The sequence below is a fragment of the Nuphar pumila genome, chromosome 1 (assembly GCF_984573655.1).
Source record: "Nuphar pumila chromosome 1, dmNupPumi1.hap1.1, whole genome shotgun sequence".
NCBI lineage: Eukaryota > Viridiplantae > Streptophyta > Magnoliopsida > Nymphaeales > Nymphaeaceae > Nuphar > Nuphar pumila.
The window spans coordinates 178,991,123-179,013,749 of NC_143249.1; the positions used below are offsets into that span (position 1 = coordinate 178,991,123).

The window sequence follows — 22,627 nt, forward strand, 5'->3', positions numbered from 1 at the left end:
AGGGGCTCGGCCCCTCCCCTGTCGATCCCAAAAAAAAAACAGATGGGGGAGGGGCTCAACCCCTCCCCTGTCGACCCAAAAAAATAAAACAGATGGGGGAGGGGCTCGGCCCGTCCCCCGTCGACCAAAAAAAAAAAAACAGATGGGGGAGGGGCTCAGCCCCTCCCCTGTCGACCCAAAAAATAAAACAGATGGGGGAGGGGCTCGACCCCTCCCCTGTCGACCCAAAAAAAAAAACAGATGGGGGAGGGGCCGAGCCCCTCCCGTGTCGACCCAAAAAAAAAAACAGATGGGGGAGGGGCCGAGCCCCTCCCCTGTCGACCCAAAAAAAAAAAAACAGATGGGGGAGGGGCTCAGCCCCTCCCCTGTCGACCCAAAAAATAAAACAGATGGGGGAGGGGCTCGGCCCCTCCCCTGTCGACCCAAAAACAGAGCCAGATGGGGGAGGGGCTCGGCCCCTCCTGTGCTGAAAAACAAGGGAGCAGGGGGGGCTCAGCCCCTCCCCTGTCGACCCAACAAGAGATCGAGAGAGGGGGGGGGGGGGGTGCTCGGCCCTTCCCCTGCCGACCCAAGAAGAGAGTGAGAGAGGGTACATACCTGCGAAAGGAGAGGAGGAGCCTGGGAGGCAGAGCTGGGGCGGCGATGGGAGAGAGCTCGAGCTCAGGGGGAGAGAGAGGAGAGATTAGGGCAAAAATTTTTTTTTTGCCCTAATCCTCCTTTTCATCGGGGATTTTTTTTTACGCCCAAATAGTGGACAAAAATGACCCTGGGTGCGTTGACCGCACTCAGGGTCGTGTTGACCGCACCCGCACGCGCACCTGCGTCGCGTCGCGTCGACGCGGGTGCGGCATCTGTTTTGCCGAGTCCCTGTGACATAATTTTTAAATGACATTCTTTAATGTTTTTATTGGCAGTACTCTTAGACATCTTTTAGTATATTTTATCTCTGCTTCATACATCCATCTTAACATGCATTTCCATGACATGCACTCTCTCACATTATGTTACTTTAGTTGCCCAACACTGATCCACATATAAGAGTGTCCGTCTTACAGTGGTCTTGTAGATACATTCTTCATAGAGGCACCATCTATTAAAGATCATTTGACTGGCTTGTCACTACTTTGATCCTACTAGTGTTATTCACATCGAACCTATTTTTGTTGTATCATAGAGTTTAAGTGTCAACTTTTGAGACGAAAAACTTTTATGGTAACGGAGGTCTGCAATGCACTGCCAACCCCTTGCCTGCAGTACCTGTATCACCTGTGTTTGTGCAGCGCCATCAGAGAAAGGCACTAATGCCTTCATTATTGATTTTTTTCATGGGAGGAGTTTCTACTGCTGTGTCGACAACTTTTGAAATTATTGTATCACAAGATCTTGTATAGTATATCAATTATGACAGTTTCTTTGCTAGCTTCTTCACCAAACTTATATTTCATATGTTATACTCTTCTCATTATTAAATCATTTTTTTCTAATGTACCCCTCCCATTTTTTCTATTTTTATTGTTATTTTTGTCCTGATTAAAAATTACAAGCACCAAGGGATCTCTTGTTTAGGGATATTGAACCTCAATTGTTTGGATATTTGACTAAATCTAAATCCATTTAGTAAGATTTAGTAAAAGAGACAATATGAGAATCTGAATCCGAGTCCGAATTTGACTAGCTTTCAAATCTGATTACATGTAAATTTGCTATTTAGGCTAATCGGATCCAGATCTGGTGGTAGCTTTTTGCACCCAAATTCAAATTTGATTCTGAATCCACTTAAGCCATATCAAATTGTGTGGGATTCAATTATGCTGACATCTGTATTAAATTTGACCTGTTTCTATTCATCTTACTTCATCTGTCACTAACGCAAACTTGTATGATTTTAAAGTGGTCTTTGGCATAGTCTAACCTTAGTTGTGTATATATTCATTCTCTTCATGTAGTCCTCACAGTTGTTATTTAACCATATTCTTTTATCTTTCTTTATTGGGACGCTGAGTTTTTTGTTAAGTTGGTAGAAATGCAGATAGGGTAAGGGAAGTGTACAACTCATTTCTAGATGGATTGCCCTCTTATGCATCCGTATTAATTTCGAAGATCTAATATCAATCTTCTGATGCTGGTGGATGACTTGCAATTAATATTCTACGTGGAGGATTCAAAAGTTTCCCTTAGCTTTGAATCTAATTGGTCCAATTTCTACTGTCTAGCTGCATTTGATTTTTTTTTGGATGAGTTGCGATTGAGTTTATCATGCTTGTTTATTTCATGATCCAGACTTAACTCTTCTTCTCTCTCTCTCTCTCTCAGCCATTTTGGAGGGTTTGGAATGCTGCGGGAAGTGATGGGCGTGGAGCCATAGGTAATGGCATGATGATATTATTGTTTCTCTGTTGTGATGAGCCTTGTACTGAATACTGTCTTTTCTGATACAGGTATTCTGGAAGCTAATTTTGTCGAGCCAGCTCATGATAAGCAAGGTTTTGAACGCACAACTGTCCTTTCCAGACTTGAGGCACGACTTGTTCAGATGCAGAAAACATACTGGTTTGTCTAACATCTCGGTCTCTTAGTAGAATTCACCATGTATTTAAAACCACTTAGCCTGATCATGTGTTTATGTATCATTTCACTCAGGTCATCCAACTGCCATAAAATCGGTTATGCCCCTAGGCGTAATAAGAAATTCATCAAAGATTCTTCCCCAGGTATTGGTGTGTCTTGACTCTTGATAGCTTTATCTCCAGATTAGTGCATGTGATGTTCTTCTCTTAATCAGTGATCTTGAAACTGACCCATGCCATTGAGGTCACAGATATAAAATGACCCATACTTGTGAAAGTTGCTCTTGCTTTTGCAAATCATGTCCCTTTCAGATTTGTTATGTTAAGATGGCTTATGCCTCACCCAAGTACTTTTTGTTGCAGATAGTTCATCTTCTGAACCTCCCTCATCGAGGCATAGAAATAAAGCTCTTTCTTCTGTTGTCAGTAGGTCACATGGTCCACCCCAACTTCTTGATTCTGGAAAATCTTATTCTCAGTCAAATGCTAAACATATGAAAAGCAGAGGCCTTTTGCCTTTGACATCGTCAGAGATTTTAGACAATGAACAAACTAATGAACATAAATCAACTAGACTGGGTAATGGAAGTTCACAGTGTTCAACACCAGCTTATTTAAGCAAGGCAGTACAATCACCTTACAAGAAGTCTCGTGCATCTGGGTCTTTGGACAAATCTGGAAGGTTGACAAGTTCACAAAGAACTCGTGGGGATCAAGACCGTTCACAATCTTTTGGTGATGATAGTGATCATGAGACACCTTGCAGCCCTATAGAGAAGGTGGATGGTGTTAATGCTGCTGGTGATTCCTGTGATAGCTTTCATGACACGCTGTTAGGTGAAGCTGGTTGTTTAAATGGTAGAAGTGATGACACTGCTACGCCCAGTGTTTTGAAGGTATTGTACGATGTTTTCCATGTAGTTCTATAATTTATCTTGTGGCTATGTTTTGGATGTGATTGTGGTGTCAAGACTCAGTTCCCTACTTGGGATTGTTGATTGGATGTCACAATTCAATCAGCTTGGGCTCAAAAGCAGCTAGCTTGGCAAATGGATCTTCAAAGATTTGTTTTGTCAAATTGAATCTTACCTTTGCTTTGAAAACTTAACCCAAGTTGGCTGAGTTGATCAGGAGTTTGTTAAATTCGTGCAAGCTGAAATATCTTGCAGCGATGGCTGAAGGCAGCAATTTACATGTTGACCAGCCACAGTTGTAAAGCTCCTAGCAATTTTCCTTTGACATCACATGGCTGCTAACCTTTCAATCATGTAGGAAAAAAATGCTATTTTGTTTAAATATGTGAAAATGAATTTTAAGTTTTAGTCTTAACAGGCAAGACTATTTACAGGAATGATGTGAAAAGTAGCATGCAATGTTGTGAAAAGCGTTGAGGCATAGCGATCACTCCACCAAAATATGAAGCGAGGAATAAAGCGTAAGCCTCAAAAACACATTTTTAAAAACTTAACAAAATATCTAAAAACACAAATAAATAAAAGAAATGCTTTATTGATGAAGCAACAAGCAATAAGAAATAGGACATCTTAAATAAATAAGGAAAGATACGAGAATAATATGTAAAAATAACATTAATGCAGCAAATAAAGTATCTATCTAGGTAAGGTTATGTCCAAGATAAACTATGGGCATGAGACATGAATACTTGATTTTTATGAAAATGAGGACATGATGTCTCTCTTAAAAGTTTAATTTATAAATGTACACTACACAATAAATTTTTAAACATGAACATAATTACTACGAGTTTTGATTAATCAAAAGAATATAAAACTAAAGTTTAAAGCCAAATAATTATGAAAAACTCAAAGAACAAGGAGGGAAAAAGAAGGAAAAGGAGGAGGGAAGAAGAAGGAGAAGAATGGAAGAAAGAGAAGAAGAAGAAGAAGAGAGAGGGATGCTGTAACCCATTGGGCCCTCTTTTTCTTTTTTTTAAAGAATCCATTTTGGGTCAAATGGATGCTTTGACCCTTATTTGACCTTAAAGCTTATGAGGCGTGCCCATGTATCATACAATATGGGTCGATAAGGGGTGTATCGTAATACGAGTGTGTATCGTATCAGTTTGTCTCAAAGTTACGATACGTATCGTACCGTATCATACGATACGGTACGACACTTACAACACTGGTCTTATCTACTAATCTTCATCTCTAAAGTCTAAACCATTGTTGTCTCTATCGTATCAATGCAAAAGATCGCTACGATACACACTCGTATCTCGATATGAGTGTGTATTGTAGGTGTATTGCATGTATCGTACGATACATTGTTGTATCGTACGATATGGTGCATGCAAACTTAAAAATGGGCAAAACTGTGCTTTTATGTTTTTGTGTTTTAAATAGCTTTTGAGGGCTGAAACCCTTATTCGTATAGCATATACTGGAGAGCTTCTCATGCACCCTAGGAACTGTGAGACCGTTTTGGTTTCGATCTTTGTGCTGGGGAGAGGGCTTTCATGATTTTGTCAAGAGTGTATTTCCACCATTTTTTCACCCAAAGAAGTGGGTTAAGTTAAAAAAAGTTCATTTGCACCATTTTTCCATTCAAGAAAATGGGTTAAGGTAAAAAATCTTTATTATGAGTAAAATTACAAAGCTACTCTCAATTTTTTTTTTTGCCTCGGGGGGGAGTTGACCTCTACAACTCCCTACCAACTTACCACGAAGTTGGATCTGCGAAAATTAAAGATTTATATCAAGGTAGAAATCAGGCTTCACACTCCCCAACGAAGATGACATCAAATTATCCGACATGACAATGGAGCACTCAAGTAATGAATGAAAACTGATTGAAAATCGAGTGCAACTATTTTCATAATATTTTTGCTTATGTAATATGAAAGTATGAGTCTTGTGGCATGTTCTTAGTTGCAAGATATTTAATATTTTGCTTTGTTCTTGTGATATAGTTTATGTTTGATGATGTTTCATGCAACTCATAGAGACAAAAATGCTTCATATGTTATTTTATGGTTGCATTTTATGCATTTCATCATTGTTTCATGTGTTATGATTTTTTAGAATTTTTTACGATATGACATGGTACAATACATATCTTATTTTGGGCCTGACCAATACGAGTTAAGATACGATACTTACAACCTTGGTCTAAACTATAAAGATCCTATTTTTTCATAGGCAAAAAATTAGGATAGAAAATCCTCATTGTTGCATCAAGTGCCACACCACCATCTCTTCATATTCACATTTTTTTTTTGCAAGTGAAGTTAACTGAGCTTGTTATGGGTTATCATTATCATCTTCAAAATTTGGAACAATGGTTGGAATGTCTTCTTTGCAATTTTGCAACCTTCGTTTTCTTTTAATTCCTTCTAGTTCAGCAATAATAGTATCACGAAAAGTGACATAAATAGATGGATAAGGACATGGATGTGGATTTTGAGGAAAACCTACAATATATTGCTTAAACATATGCAGTCCACCTCTAACAATATAAGTACAAAACACCCATCTCAATGATGACTTTGGTCTTGGTATATTATCAACACTTTTGCAGTATTGCCATGTAGTATCATCTCGTGAAGGCGACATCAAAATTTTTTAAATAAAGCATAATCAATTAACCATAAAATAAAAATATAGGCATACAAATATTCAACAAGTCTACACCATAGTTGTCAAACTCGTGACTCGGGTTCGAATCGCCTAATCTTTGACTCGCGAGTCAGCAGGTTGACTCAGTTACTCGAACGAGTGAGGGACTCTATTTTATAGTGTAAGCACATGAATAACACATGAAAACAACTAAACTTCAAGCTAATATGTCAACAATTAAGTTATAAAAACATATGATTATTAACTTTTTACATTGAACAATATTCAATTCTTCATAACAAGCGACTTTATATAAGAATTGTGCATTAAAATCGTAAAATACATGATAAAAAATTATAATAGGCATTAGGATCAGTAACCTGAATCAGTGGCTTGTTAGGGGTTCGATCCTAGTCGACTTGGGCGATTCTTGAGTTGACTCGCCGGGTTTGCCAGCTATGGTCTACACACACATAACAAACTTAACTAAGTAAAAAAAAAATCAATCAAGCAACTTAGATGTCAAAGGTGGCAAATATGTAGCATGTTCAAATATATTTGCAAATATATAGACATTCAACACTTTAAGTGCATTCAAGTTTAAAATAGTCAAAGAACCTCAATAGGTTTATAATAAGTTTGCAATAACAAATTGAATTTAATCCTTAGTTGATGAACTTAAAAGTCCATCATCATATGAATTATCTTTTCTGCAAAGCTTGATTCTTCATCTTCTTCTTTCACCCTCACTATCTTCTTTCATTGTCAGATCTTTTCTTCCTTGGGTCTTGGGTAAGATGCGTTTTTGCCCCCACCTTATGCCTCGATGCTCCTTCAACTTTTCTTAAGATGATGGGGTCGAGGATATATCCTTTGCTTATTCGCCCTTCATACCTTCGCTTCAATCTATGATTATATTGCACATAAACCAAATCATTCAACTTGTTCAAAAGTCAGTTTTTTTTCTTTGTATAAATTTACAAAAAGAAATATAAAGTTAAAATATATACAATTGACAAATATTATTTAGTAGTAAATAATAGTTTATCACTTCAAAAGTACTCTAGTTACGTTCACAACTAGATGCATTGCATGTGAGGCCTAAGACTCGAACAATAAAGGTCTGGAGCTGGGTACAACCAATGCCAAAGGAAATCTACCAATCCACTATAAAAAAAACATCAAATTAGATGTAATTAAAATATATAAGTTATAAAAATAATGTAAAGCGAAAGTTATATAAAATTAAATCAACTTACCTGGCGTTTGTACTTTCCTCTTCTTTGCTAATGAAATGAAATGAGGATCTTCGAAACACGAGCTTAGATTAACAAAGGGCAAGTGTCAAGAATGACACTAAAGCATAACCCTTAAAAAGGGTATAACTGGAAACAAAATAAAAATAAAAATGTATTCTTTATTGATATGAAAAACCAATTGCTTAAGAAGCATTGGAGTAAAAAACAAGAGGGGCTGCACCCCTTTATATACACAGCTGAAAGAGGACTCAATAGAGTTGTTGGGCACAGTCCAACAACTCTATTGCTAGTCAAGTCTGGACAGGACTTGACTAGCAACAGTCATTCTAGTTCAAACTGAACTAGATGACATAAAGACAAAAAATAAAAATAAAGGAAAAAAAATACAGAAAAGAAAGAAATTAAAAATGTATTTATATATATATAATAATATAATATTATTATATATACATATATGTACAGTTTTACATTTTAACACTCCCCCTCAAACTTACGGTACAATGAGCGAAAGTTTGTCTAAGAGAAAGTGAAACCGGGGAGCAGCGAGAGGCTTTGTAAAGAGGTCTGCTAACTGATATTCTGAAGTGACATATGGCAGATCAATTATCCCGTGTAGATATTCCTCTCTGACGTAGTGACAATCCATTTCGATGTGTTTGGTGCGTTCGTGGAATGTTCTGTTACTGGCAATGTAGATCGCACTTTTGTTGTTACAACACATTTGTGAAGCCTTTGTTGCTTCAACTCCCATGTCAGCAAGCAGTCGTCGGAGCCAAACTACTTCCATGGTCGTGGTTGCCATGGCTCTGTATTCAGCTTCGGTGGATGAGAGAGATACCTTCTGCTGCTTTTTACACCTCCACGAGATTAATGATTCTCCTAAAAAGACACAAAAGCCAGTGGTTGAGTGTCTGTTATTGGGATCACCTCCCCAATCAGCATCAGTATATGCAATTAAATCAAGAGAAGAGGAGGAAGATAAGAAAAGTCCTCGTGAAAGAGAGGACTTGATGTATCTGATAATACGCATGACTGCTCCCATATGAACAGAAGTAGGAGCATGTTGAAATTGACTTGCTGTATGAACAGCATGTGCTATATCTGGTCTTTTAATGGATAGATAGGAAAGTGCCCCGACAAGCTGTCTGTAAGGAGTAGGGTCTGCAAGAAGTTCTCCATCATCAATCTTCATTTTAACATTAACAACTTCTGGAGTGTCAACTTTCTTATCATCAGTAATACCAGACCTGAAAACAATATCAAAAGCAAATTTAGTCTGAGATAATAAATATCCTCTAGGAGAATAAGCAACTTCAATGCCTAAAAAATATCTCAACAAGCCCAAATCAGTCATTTCAAAATGAGATTTAAGAAGTGTTTTGATTGTTTCAACTCCCTGTTTATCGCTTCCGGTGATGATCATATCATCCACATAGAGAAGAAGCACAATGATCCCTGCATCAGAATTCTTAATAAACAAAGCAGTGTCAGTTAAACAGAATTGAAAACCAATATCAATCATAACACGACTAAACCTATCATACCAAGCTTTTGGTGCTTGTTTAAGTCCATAAAGAGCATTTTCTAAGCGAAGGACTTTACCCTTAGGAATACTTAGACCAGGAGGTGGTTTCATATATACCCTTAGGAATACTAGCTTTTCATTTAAAAAAGCATTTTTGACATCCATTTGAAAAATAAACCATTTTTTGATAGAAGCTAAGGCAATTAAGGTTCGGACAATAGTCATACGAGCCACCAGAGCAAAGGTTTCTTCATAATCAATCCCATATTCTTGGGCATAACCTTTGGTTACTAAACGGACTTTATATCTTTCAAGAGTACCATCACTCTTGGTTTTAATTTTATAAACCCATCGACATCCTATAGTTTTCTTCCCTGGAGGAAGATCTTGAATATTCCATGTAGAAGCCTTTTCAAGTGCATCTAATTCAGCTTTCATGGCTTCTATCCATTTGATATCATTTTTTGCTTGAAAATATGTGGATGGTTCTTCATATGAGTGAATTAATGCAATAATTGCCCTATATGTGGGTGAAAAAAACTCGTATGATACAAACTTTCTTGGAGGCCTCGAGATTCGGGATGATTGTCTAGTTGGAATGTTAGAATATTTCTCAAGTGCACATGGAGTATTAGACTCTTGTCGCCTGGAATATTGAATACTAGTATCTCTATGAACTTTTTCATTTTCAACATTAAGATCAATAATTCTTGGATCATCATCAAAGTTACAATCAAGGTCATATTCATCAGATGTTGATGTTAGATCTAGCAAAGAGGAGTACTCAGTGACGTCTTTTAATTTTCTAAAATCAAAGAAGCTCTCCTTTTCAAGAAAGGAAACATTTCTAGACACATATAGTTTATTATTTTTGAAGTCAAAACATCTATAACCTTTCTGGTTTTCAGCATATCCTAAAAAGGCACAGGGAATCGCACGAGGGGAAAGTTTATCATTTTTGTCAGTAAATATGAAACATTTGCACCCAAATATTCTTAATCTAGAGTAGTCTGGAGAAATGTTCATAAGTTTTTCAATGGGAGTGATATTTTGTAACGAAGAAGATGACATCCTATTAATGAGATAGGTGGCAGTTAAGGCAGCTTCTGCCCAAAAGTCTTTAGGGACTTGATTTGCTATTAATAAAGTTCTAGTGGTTTCTATAATATGGCGATGTTTTCGTTCTGCCAGTCCATTTTGTTGAGGTGTATAAGGACAAGATCTTTGATGTGTGATGCCATGCAATTTAAGATAATTTTGAAAATCTGTGGATAAAAACTCTCCCCCTGAATCTGTGCGAAAAATAGTAATATCATTTTGAAACTTGTTTTTAACCATATTATGAAAAGTTTGAAAGTATGAAAATACTTCAGACTTATGTTTGAGAAAGTACATCCACGTATGTCGGGAGAAATCATCGACAAAAATAACATAGTAAACAAATCCTCCTTTAGAAATTACTGGTGGAGAACCCCAAACATCCGAGTGTATTAATTCAAGTGGTCTTGAAGAGAAAAAGGTTCTGTTCTGAAATGATAATCTTTTCATTTTGCCAAGAATACAATCTTTACAATCAAATGATCCAGAGTTACAAAATTTCCTTAGATTTCGAAAATGTTGGATTTTGGCTATATGTGGGTGACCAAGTCTCTTATGCCACAGTTCCAACTCTATTTTTTGAATATTATAACAAAAAGCTTTCTTCGGCATTTCCAAAAAATCCATGTAATAGAGTCCTCCTTCTCTATGGCCCTTCCCCAATCAGCTTGCCTGACTGGCGATCCTATACCCAACAACCATGAGAAGAAAAAGAAATATTACACCCATAATCAGAAATTTGAGATACAGATAAAAGATTTAAATTTAATTTGGGAACAAGTCTAATTTCTGGAATAAAAAAATTTTTTGTTTTATAAATTTTTTCCAAATTTCCTATTCCTTCTATTTCAAGAGAAGTCCCATCAGCAGTAAAGACCTTTGACACACTTGTTTTATTTTTAACACATTTGGATAGACTTTGATTATTTGGGGTCATATGAAAAGATGCACCAGAGTCAAGAAGCCAAGAAATTTTACCTAGATCAGAAAAAGATGAGGCTGCTGCGCCGGTTGAAGCTTCAGATGAGGAAGAGGCACCTTTGATGAGAGGCTGAAGAATCTCCATTAGTTGGGCCAGGGAAACTGGTGCATCCTGATCTTTAGGCTCCGATCCAACAATTGCAGCTCTTTTTTTTCTCAGCTCCTTAAGTTTGGGACATTGTGGTCTGTAATGTCCCGGTTCATGACAGTGATGACAAATAACTTTTTTCTTATCATAGTCACCATTTTGTCGGTTAAAGTGAGGAGGCCTATATGATCGAACATGATTCCCTGGTCTAGACACGGCTAAAACGGAATCATCTTCAATTTTTAAAGAACCTTTCCAGAGACGATTTTCTTCCATTGTTAACTCTTCAATAGTTTCAACAATAGAAGGAATTTTTTTTCCGGTGAAGTAGGGCCGATTTAGTGGTTTCAAATTCCGACCTTAATCCAGTGATAAACTGGTAAAAATGTTCAGCATCGAGTTGTTTCTGACGAAGCTCGATGTCTTCGACACAATGCCACTTTGGTTCTAAAAGAGAAAGTTCTTCCCAAAGTTCGGACAACCCATTGTAATATTCACGAATAGTTTTGTCTCCTTGTGTCATCATTCAAACTTTTTCTTGGAGGTTGAATATCTTTAAGGGAATACATATTCTTAAGGTATTCCCATGCCTTATCGGCATGATCAAATTTGGCAAGACTTGAACATTTTTTAATGTCAACGCTATTGATAAGCCATGACATTATCTTCGCATGAGATATTCTTCATTCTTTCCATTTCTTCTCGTATGAGGCAATAGCCTTGATTTTCTCTTCTTCCGATAGAGGGACCTCTTTATCTTCCTCCTTTTTAGTAAGAGATAGCTTAGGTTCCGAATCGGAACCATCCACAATCCCCCATAAGCCTTTTCCCCATATATGGTGCTTCATGATTGAAACCCATGTTACATAGTTCGTATCGCTTAGTTTCATAGGCATGATGGTGACTTTATCATTGTCATCCATCGATTACAAGGAGAGAAAGAATAGGGATAGAAGAGAAACAAGAAGGAAAATGAAAAAGAAAGAAAAAAAAAACAATACAACAAGATGTGAAATCTTCTCCAATGAAGTGATAAAACACTTCTCTTCAAGTGGCGAACACTTTTGCAAACGGGCACGGCAACCGAGGCAGCTTTTCCTCAAGATTTAGTACTTCCGCGGCTTTGATACCATGAAATGAAATGGGGATCTTCGAAACACGAGCTTAGATTAACAAGGGCAAGTGTCAAGAATGACACTAAAGCATAACCCTTAAAAAGGGTATAACTGGAAACAAAATAAAAATAAAAATGTATTCTTTATTGATATGAAAAACCAATTGCTTAAGAAGCATTGGAGTAAAAAACAAGAGGGGCTGCACACCTTTATATACACAGCTGAAAGAGGACTCAATAGAGCTGTTGGGCACAGTCCAACAACTCTATTTAGAGCTGTTGGAATGTGTCAGTCCAACAACTCTATTGCTAGTCAAGTCTGGACAGGACTTGACTAGCAACAGTCATTCTAGTTCAAACTGAACTAGATGACATAAAGACAAAAAATAAAAATAAAGGAAAAAAATTACAGAAAAGAAAGAAATGAAAAATGTATATATATATATATATAATAATATAATATTATTATATATACATATATGTACAGTTTTACATTTTAACAGCTAACTCCATTCCGAAAGGCCCATTAGCAGTTTTATATTTTACCAGTTGGTCTACTAGTGCACATTGATTGTCTTCGCTTCGAACAAGACAGTTGGTACAATAATACAAGTCATTATTTATCTCCTTATTTGACTCAATATTTTCATACTCATAATATATAGATGAATTGAAATATAAGCCTATTGCATGCAAAGGTTTGTGCAATTGATTGCTCCATCTTTTATCGATTATCTCCCAAACCGGGTCATATCTTACTTTATCATTACACAAATTTATCTATTAAGTAAAATAATTGAAAGTAACCATTATAAAAGCTAAGCTAAAATTTAAAAACAAAATTTACAATTAGTAGAATACAAAAAAAAAAAATTTATACCTTTATTTGTTCGTTTGCACGGTCAATTTTTTCGTAGATGTAGCTCATAGTTGACTCTTCATTGCTATTAACCATTCAAAGCATATCAATCATAGGGGCCATTGTTTTAAGATCACGACTCACTTCTTTTTAAAATTTTGAGCTTAAAATCATGCTTTCACATCTTTTATCATATGATGTTTTTGAGAAACTGCATTTTGACCAATCATCTCCAATAAACATGAACCTCAAGCCTTTTTTGGAATTATATATGCTTTTTAGGTTAAAAAATCTATTAGCAAACCTTATCACTGCTGACCTCTGTAGGTTCCGTTGTGTATGTTCTCATTATACCCAACACTTTAACTTGTTTGTATATGAATATGATCAATTGCTTTGGTTTTTTAAAAATGTTCTTTAAATCTTGCAACTCTCCTATATCTTCCAACATCAGATCCACACAATGTGCAACACAAAAAGTTCAAAACAAATGTTTTCTTTTCTCCATCAACAATGTAATTGCTTTGACGTAATTGAAGGCATTGTCGGTAACAACTTGAACCACATTCTACTGGCTTGATTTCTGAATTTGTTTTATCAAGACCTTTACATTGCTTCCAATCCCAAGTATATGTTGCTTTATTCTGTATATGCCTCTTTTATGAGTTGATCTACATTGACCGTACGTCACAGAATTCAAATCTTTTTTATCCTTGCAGTAGGCCCAATTCCATGTTGGATCATTAAATTTTCGCTTCAAGTTATGTACATCTTCCAATTCTCGAAATGTCGAACTTGGAGTAACCCGATAGTACATATAGAAGAAGCCCCTTCCATTGTTCTAAAGAATCTAAAAAAAAAATGTAAATTGGCTAAATTAAAAGGAGTAAGCAACGATGCTCATATATATCATATATGTGAAAAACAAATACATAAACTATACAATATATACATATACATAAATGCATATGGTTATTAGTTATAATATGTTATATACAAAATTACAAATACATAAACTATACAATGTACATAACTTATGAATACTAAACAATCAACCAAAAATATAATTCAGAAACAATAAAATCGATTATATATGAATTACATACACCGATATGTATATATATATAAATGAAACACAAACACTGAATATTATAAATTTGTGTGTGGACTGTGTGCAACCGTGCATCAGCATCTGTGTGTGTGCAATATATATTGTGGTCAGGTTAAGTACCAATTTTAGCCAAGCTCAAGGCAGTGTAGTGTGTAGTTAGAAAATCTTGGAGACTAGATACATCTTACTGATTTGAATTCAAGAAGCTTTTGCAGAAGAGCAGGTTGCTCACACAGTTTCAACAAATATTATTAGCTTGTCATTGTCTTCAAAGATAAGTAGGGCACAAGTTTCGAAAAAAGGAGTAAACAATATTTCTAGCCATGATGCTCTCATAAGGTTCTCTTTTCTTTATATTTTACAAAAAATCTATATCTGGAAACATCTTAAATAGACAAGTGAGACCAAATTACCTCACAATATACTAGCACAATTTAACATGTACAATGACTGACTGCGCATTGCACACACACATCTGTGTGTGGACTGTGGGTGCATGTAAAGTGTCAATTCTGAAAAAGAACAGTAAAACAGATCATATCTGCAGTACACAGTTATATATAACTGAGAAATATAACTCATTAAGACACAGACACAACTCAGAAAGTCAACCAGAAATATAACTCAAACATAACATCGGAACCTGTCAACCACAAAATTAGCTAAGGAATATAACTCAGAAACAGTCAAACAAATGATTTATATTATAAATTACATTACTTAGATACAGTATTATATATAAACAGATTATATATAAAATTACATTTCATATATATATATATATGCAGTATATATAATATATAATATGCTGAAATACAGTATAATAATATAATTAACAGGAAGAAGAAAAAAAGGAAGAGAGGAAAACATGAAGAAGAAAAAAAATAAAAAGGGATGGAAAAAAGGAAAAAAAGGAAGAGGTGCGAGAACAAGAGGGAGAAAGAGAGTGTGAGAATTGAGAACGAGGGATAATGAGGAACTGATAGATAGTGAGAATGAGAGAGTATGAGAGAAAGAGAGAGGAGGGCGTACCTGGATCTTGGTCTTCTTCTTGCAAAAATCCAAGACAGTGAGAGAGAGAGAAAGAGAGAGGAGGGCGTACCCTCTTCTTCTTGCAAAAACCTGAGAAAGTAAGAACGTGAGAGAGAGAGAGGGAGAGTGCGAAAAGGGGAAAAGGGAGAAATTAGGGCCCTTTTCCCCCTTTTATATGGTCGTTTGGTCAACTCAAAAGAAGGACCAATCTAGGCTTAAGCCTAGGCGGTCCTAGCCTAGGCACCGCATAGGCGCTAAAATAGTGCCCCACCGCCCAAACCTAGTCTCCCAGCTGGTGGGGCTGCGTCTAGGCCGCCTAGGCGCCACCTTTGACAACCAAGCTTGGCTTTAGGTAAATCCATAAAATATTTGGGTGATTTTATCCAAAAATAATAGAGAGAAAGGGTTTTTGAAGCTTTGAGTGTGAAAATAGAGTCAAAACCAGAGTTACCAGAAGTTTCTTAGATAAGTGGGGAGCCTGCTTCTCAGAAACTCGTTTCAAAAGCATGATACTCCCCGCTTGCAAAACTTGATGCAAATCTTGATTTTCCCACGCTTCTCCTATGCTTTCCACACACTCCATCTATTCTTCTCATATGTTCTCTCACTCTACTTTTCATGTTTTTATTTGTTTCCTCTCACGCTTCTCACTCACTTTCATGTGCTTTCTCTAAATTGGCAGTCATCATTTTTGGATTTTATTAAAAATTTAATTCTTATTCTAAAAAATCATGGAATTTAAGAATAATCACTTTTATTTTAGTTTCTATTTGCATTCAATTTAAATTTCCATTCAATTCTTATATTGCTTTTTTTATTCCTCGCTTCCCGCTTCCGCTTCCTATATCGTTTCCCACTTTCGCTGCCTAGTCTGGCAACCTTGGTCAAAACAAAGATTTTTGCCTTGAAACTAGGGATGGTAGTGGGGCGGGGCGGGGGACAAGGTCTCCACCCCCGCCCCGCCTCAAGATTACAACCTCCATCCCCGGCGAGGATGGATTTTAACCTCCACCCCCGCCTTCATCCCCGTTTCATGTCCTCCATCCCCGGTTCAAACGGGGATGAGGCGGTGCGGGGCGGGGATATTGCGGGGAAAAGTGACGGGGATGGGTCAGGGATCGTGGCGGGGGCGGGGCAGGGCGGGGAAAAGTGTACGTCCATCCCCGAACGGGGATGGATTTTAACCTTCGTCCCCGCCTCCATCCCCGTTTCATACCCTTCATCCCCGGTCCAATCGGGGCGAGGCGGGGCGGGGCCCCGCTTTCCCTCTGTCCACTGCCATCCCTACTTGAAACACCTCTTAAAGTGGTCAGATGTTACTTTGTTGGTCGTTAAGAACTTGAAGTTCCTGGCTGCATCGGCTTATACAATATTATTGTATGATATCGTATATAACAGCCCAATATCCCTTATTTAAAAAAAAAATAACATAAGGTATCAAACTATGGGTTGACACGTTGGTACTGAACATCGTATCATACGATGAGGATTCATGATGATTTTAAAAATAAGTCATCAATATGCTTGAAATTTTAGACACAGTTAACCACAAGAGGTTGCTTCACTATGAAAACAAAAGAAAAAGGAAAGCAGTGTTACAATTATGAGGAATTCTTCATAGTTTGTAATTAGTGGAACACCAGTATATAGGTGTCAAAGTATTGGATAATTGAAGTTTGCTAGGACTGTTAGTGTTGCCAAGTGTGAGACATTGATACTGGTTAATAATTCCAGTTTTTTATATAATATTTAAAGTTGCTTAGCAACTGCTCTCTCTCTCTCAGTGTTTGTGTGTGTCTAGACATGTTGGGATAAGATGGAACTTTGTAACCCAAAAAACATGTTAAGCTTTTGCGATGAGGATTCATAATGATTTTAAAAATAAGTCATCAATATGCTTGAAATTTTAGACACAGTTTAACCACGAGGTTGCTTCGCTATGAAAACAAAAGAAAAAGGAAAGCTGTGTTACAATTATGAGGAATTCTTCATAGTTTGTAATTAGTGGAACACCAGTATATAGGTATCATGGTATTGGATAATTGAAGTTTGCTAGGACTGTTAGTGTTGCCAAGTGTGAGACATTGATACTGGTTAATAATTCCTGTTTTTTATATAATATTTAAAGTTGCTTATCTACTGCTCTCTCTCTCAGTGTTTGTGTGTCTAGACATGTTGGGATAAGATGGAACTTTGTAACCCAAAAAACATGTTAAGCTTTTGCGATTTTATATCTCCGATAAATGTTAAAAAAATCTTGACATTTTTTTATAATATTACAAGATATTCAAAATCTCACTCATTTTAAATATTTTGCGATATTATCACTATATGTATAACAAAAACATTATTATTATAAGAGGGCATAATAGTACTTTTGCCCCAATTACACAAGCTGTGAAAAGCCAATCACACAAGAAAGGCCATGCGGATAACCCCATTGAATGCCACCATGTTGTGGTCCTTATGGATGAAAACGGGGATGAGATTCTTTAAATAATAACAGGAGGAGACCTTGTTTTTCCTTTGTAGTGAATATGGCATGAATCACTTACAGTACTTACCTATTATGCATTAAAACTTTAGATTCTTACCCATTATGCCATTATTTACCTATTATGCATTAAAATCTTAGTTTCTTACCCATTACTTATTATGCATTAAATCTTCACTATATTATTCTTTTTATGTATTTTGATACAAAAAATTAGTATATATTATTCATCATATTTTGACAAACTGATACTTCCCTGATAAAAACAAGAGTGTTTAAAATCTCCCGAGAAATTCCATTGCTGATAAATTGCTGAGAATGAAATTTGTGACTATAGTGTATACTATATGCACACAGGATGCATACTCTGCTGTACTCACACCCTTTTTTCGGAAAAGGAATGTCTTACCAGCTTTATTTGTTTTATACAGCATACCAACACATACATATTTCTTTTCAAGGAAATACAGTACCTTGATAAGTAGTTGTGTGTGTGTGTGTGTACATTGGTGGGTCTGCATGCATATGTGGGTGGGTGCTTGTGCATGTGTGTTTCTATATATGAGAGTTTGTAGAGGAGGAACTGGAACGGAGTGGCAAAGATTTTTATGAGTTTTCACATTTCTTTAGTTTGTGTGCTTTATTAAACTCATAATGGTCATTCTTGATTCATTATGATTTATGACTGCAAAGGGAGAGAGAACATGTTTGTATTTATTATTGTGATTCGTTGTACTTCATATCTTTTGGAGTGTTTAGGTTGTGGGCTTATGCTGTATGACAATCCCTTTTAGCCATGGGAAATTATTAACATATTTCTCTTATGTTTGCCTTGCTACTTAAATTATTGGGTGTACAATGATTTTAGCATTGTGGTAATAGTGTTACTTTTTTTTTCTCTTAAATAGGTAAATGTCTTAGAATTTAAGAGGTGTGTGCTGATGTTTTTCAGTTATTTCTATGTACAGGAAGCTGAGCGGCATTCTGCTGCTAATCTTCAAGTTCAAACTGATAATGCTAGCCATGGAAATGAATCTGTTCCTAGGAAGCCATATCCTGATAGTGCAAAGCATTTGGAGGATGAAAATCGTGAATTGAAAGACAGGTTCTGTTTAACTGAACTAATTGTTCCCATATGTCACTGTGACACGACATTTTGCTCGGCGTACCCGCATCGACACGTGGCGACACGGGCACGGTACCGGTACACCGTGGGTCGGGTCTTAGACCATTTTTTTTTTATATTTTGCCTTGGTCAAACTAAAGTCAAAGGGGCAGGGCCATTTTGGTCTCGTCCCACCTGATAAACCCCCCTCCCTGTCTCTCTCTGCTGAAACCCTCGGCTCTCTGTCTAGAGGGAAAGGGGCGAGAGAGAGAGGGGGGGAGCGTACCTCCTCTTCTTGTTCTTCTTTTTGTAGAAGGGAGAGAGAGAGAGTACCTCCTCTTCTTCTTCTTGCTGCAATGAGAGAGAGAGAGAGAGAGGGGGGGGGCTATGCCCCTTCCCTTTTATAACACATGGCTTCGTTGTCCAGATTTGGACAAGTTCAAACCTAGTCAATGAAGTTGAGAAAAAGGTTTGGACAAGTCCAAACCTGGACAACAAAGCCATAAATATGACCGTTGGGAGCAGCCCAATGCAAAGTTGAGCTGCCACAACAGCTATTTTGTACAAAAAGATAAAAAAGATGACAAGCCTCTAATAGGCTGGCACCTGTTAAATGGGTAAAGAGACTGAAATACCCCTGATGGGTATTTCAGTTACATAGAACATAAATAATATATATATGTACATTGCCCATATAATTTAACAATATATATATAGCCGTGTCCCTGTACCCATAGTTTTTTGGAATTGCCATGCCATACCCGCACCCGTACCCGTACCCCATAACATAGATTGTTCCATTATCTATTGCATTATTATGACAACTCACATCTATTTTTACTCTGGTTGATTTTTAGGTTAAAAGCATTAGAGGAGAAAATGCTTCAACAATTGCAATTTGAAAGAGACAGAAACAGGTCATTGGAGGCCCAAGTGAGAATATTCTCTAAGAACTTTTTGTTTTTGTTGATTTTTATAGTCAATTTGAGGCTTTTTATAATGTAGCTTTTATAATATTCTGCATTGTCGTTTTTCTAGCCTTATCATGTCTTTCTACTAATTTGGGATTAGGGAATTACAACTTTTTGTTTTTAATAATATTCATCTTTAAAAGAATATCTTCATGGATGGATGATGCTCTTTGTTATATAACTTTGGTATTCTTGATCCCTTGTACAGTGTATACTCACTTGAAATATACATGTGTTGCTTTTTTCCCCCCATTTTGGCAGATGTAAAAACTAGATTTCATCTTATCTGTTTTCTTTGAAAAAAGAAAATTTCCACCTTATCTTGTAATATTTCTTTTGTACATTTTTTCTGCATGTACTCATATTTTTTTCATGGTTTATTTCTCATAGTTGACCATGTTTTGTTAACTAATTCATGTTTAAATGTCAGAATTTTTAAATAATGGAACTGAAATCCTAACAGCACCATTTTCCACCCTTCTGGGTTCTCCTGAAGTGACTGGAGTTCCCTGATTGGCCCCTAATCAGTAATCACCATTTTGAGTTTCATTTATATTCTATAAATAGTTGTAGTTCAACTAAGAGATATTTACCAAGTACTGACCATCTAATCTTGTGACAGAATTGATAGAAAGTATGCAGAAATGTATAATAAGAATGCTTAATGCATTCACACGGTCCAATAGTGGACAAACAAGAACCTACAATGGAGAATATCAAAATGGTCTATTAAGGGACAACACAAAAAGGACAACACAAAAAGCCTTCAAAGAGGCAATACTTAAAAAATATGAATCTTTATTGAGTGAGGGCTTCAAAAGTCATACTTTACAAGAGGGAGAGCCCTCTAATTTATAGAGGAAAAGAGAAGTGAGAGAGGGACCACATGGGGCTCCCTTCTAGTCGTTGGGAGCCCCAATGGTCACATTAATGACCGTTGGGGCCCCAATGACTAGATGGGTGAGGCCCCATGTGCTCCTATTACATACTAAAAAAAAAATCTAAAAATAAAATGGTACATAAAAATTACCAAAATACCCCTATCAGGTTTTTGGATGTACAATGAAGAAAAGAGAAGTATATATATATATTACATATTTTAACACTCCCCCTCAAACTTTACGTGGGGATAACGGAAAGTTTGAAGATATAAAGGAAGGATTCCAAGTCCTCAAGATTCTTTAATGAAAGTCATCATCTTTATAGCACATGAAAGAATTTTGCAAATGTCAGCCTTCAACTGTCTTTAATGATCATCCTCAATCACCTTTCATGATGTATCATAGGTATTTCTTCCCTCTCATTTTCAAGATCCTGTGGAACAAATTAAAGAGCTCGAAGTAAAAAATATCTTTGCATTTCAATCAAATAGAATATTTCAAACAAGATGAATCAAGAAACCATAACATTTATCAAGAGGAACATATGAATCATCAAGATAATGATGCAAAAGATATTCTACGTATTTCAATCGAGCGCTATGTGAAAATATCATTAAGAAGATTAAACTCAAACACACTTTGATAACCTCACTATATTCTTAAGAAAAGATATATGCATAAAGGCACAAGAAAAACACCCACAAGTGCATAAAGGCACGAATACACATGCACAAAGGCATACAAATATTAGCTTTATATTGAAAAATAAGAGAGCTTTTTGAAAAGCTTCATGCATTAGAAATGTCTTCAAAGAGACAATGTTCATTAAAGAACTAATCTCTCACAAAGAGATATGCACAAGGGCACACGAAAGAAAACATGTTTAATATACATAAATCAATAACGAAGAGACAATCAATTTTATCAACAAAAGATGATTTTAATCATTTCTCACGCTCCTTAGAATGAAAAAAAATCAATGTCAACAAAGGTCATGTATGAACTTGCAAGAACACACTCCAATCAAGTATAACACTTGATTGAATAAACCAAAACACCCACCTAAGAGTCAAGAATGAATGCTATTTTAAATAGAGAACCTCACACATTGAAGGATGAAATATTTGAAAAATACAGAAGCCCACTATAAGGCCAAACACCACAAGCCCTTAATGTGTAAAATACACACATCCATTATAGGGCAAATGCCAAAAAGGTAAAATCAAGTGATTTCCAAATATGCATATATATATATATTATCATCAATGATATGAAGTTTTATCGACAAATATTTTTCTATGTAAAGGAAAAAACAAGTAGTAAAGATTAAAATTTAGAAAGAAATCACATATGATAAATGAAATTTTGCAAATCTCAACAATAGTTCACCCTACTACAAGCAATCACCTCATTGGACCTCTAAAAACCATAAATCAAGTGTATAAGCAACTAGAACAAGAATAAATATAATGCCACTAAAGGGCCAAAGGCACACATGAAAGTGTGGATAAACACCTCTTGTGTATATATAATGATACTTGAAATGAGTGTATCAACGACTGGAACAAGAGTACAAAAACCAACCATGGGTTAAAAATCACACATGAAAGTGTGAATAAACATCTCTTGTCTACATATAATGACACTCAAAATCAAGTATGTTTGGCAACTAGAACAAGAGTACAAAAGCCAACCATGGGCTAAAAATCACACATGAAAGTGTGAATAAACATCTCTTGTATACATATAATAACACTCAAAATCAAGTATGTTCAGCGACTAGAACAAGAGTACAAAGCCAACAATGGGCTAAAAGTACACACAAAGGTATGACTAAACATCTCTTGTCTACATATAATGATTTTTGAAACATGTGTATCAGCTACTAAAGCAAGAGCAAACAACCAACAATGAGCTAAAAGCACACACAAATGTGTGAACACACAATTCTTGTCTACATATGA

The 22,627-nt window shown here is 36.2% G+C and overlaps 1 protein-coding gene across 2 annotated transcripts in view; it reads left to right on the forward strand.

Moving 5' to 3' along the window:
• The window catches only part of LOC149851462 (protein MICRORCHIDIA 7-like), an 88,814-nt gene that overhangs the window by 39,181 nt on the left and 27,006 nt on the right, over nucleotides 1-22,627 (forward strand). For both annotated transcript variants that reach the window (XM_090000804.1, XM_090000808.1), the window contains exons 13-18: nucleotides 2,314-2,365; nucleotides 2,439-2,550; nucleotides 2,641-2,711; nucleotides 2,931-3,463; nucleotides 18,675-18,811; nucleotides 19,669-19,744. In XM_090000804.1, coding sequence (XP_089856930.1) covers nucleotides 2,314-2,365; nucleotides 2,439-2,550; nucleotides 2,641-2,711; nucleotides 2,931-3,463; nucleotides 18,675-18,811; nucleotides 19,669-19,744 — 981 coding nt within the window. The remainder of the gene's footprint in view (nucleotides 1-2,313; nucleotides 2,366-2,438; nucleotides 2,551-2,640; nucleotides 2,712-2,930; nucleotides 3,464-18,674; nucleotides 18,812-19,668; nucleotides 19,745-22,627) is intronic.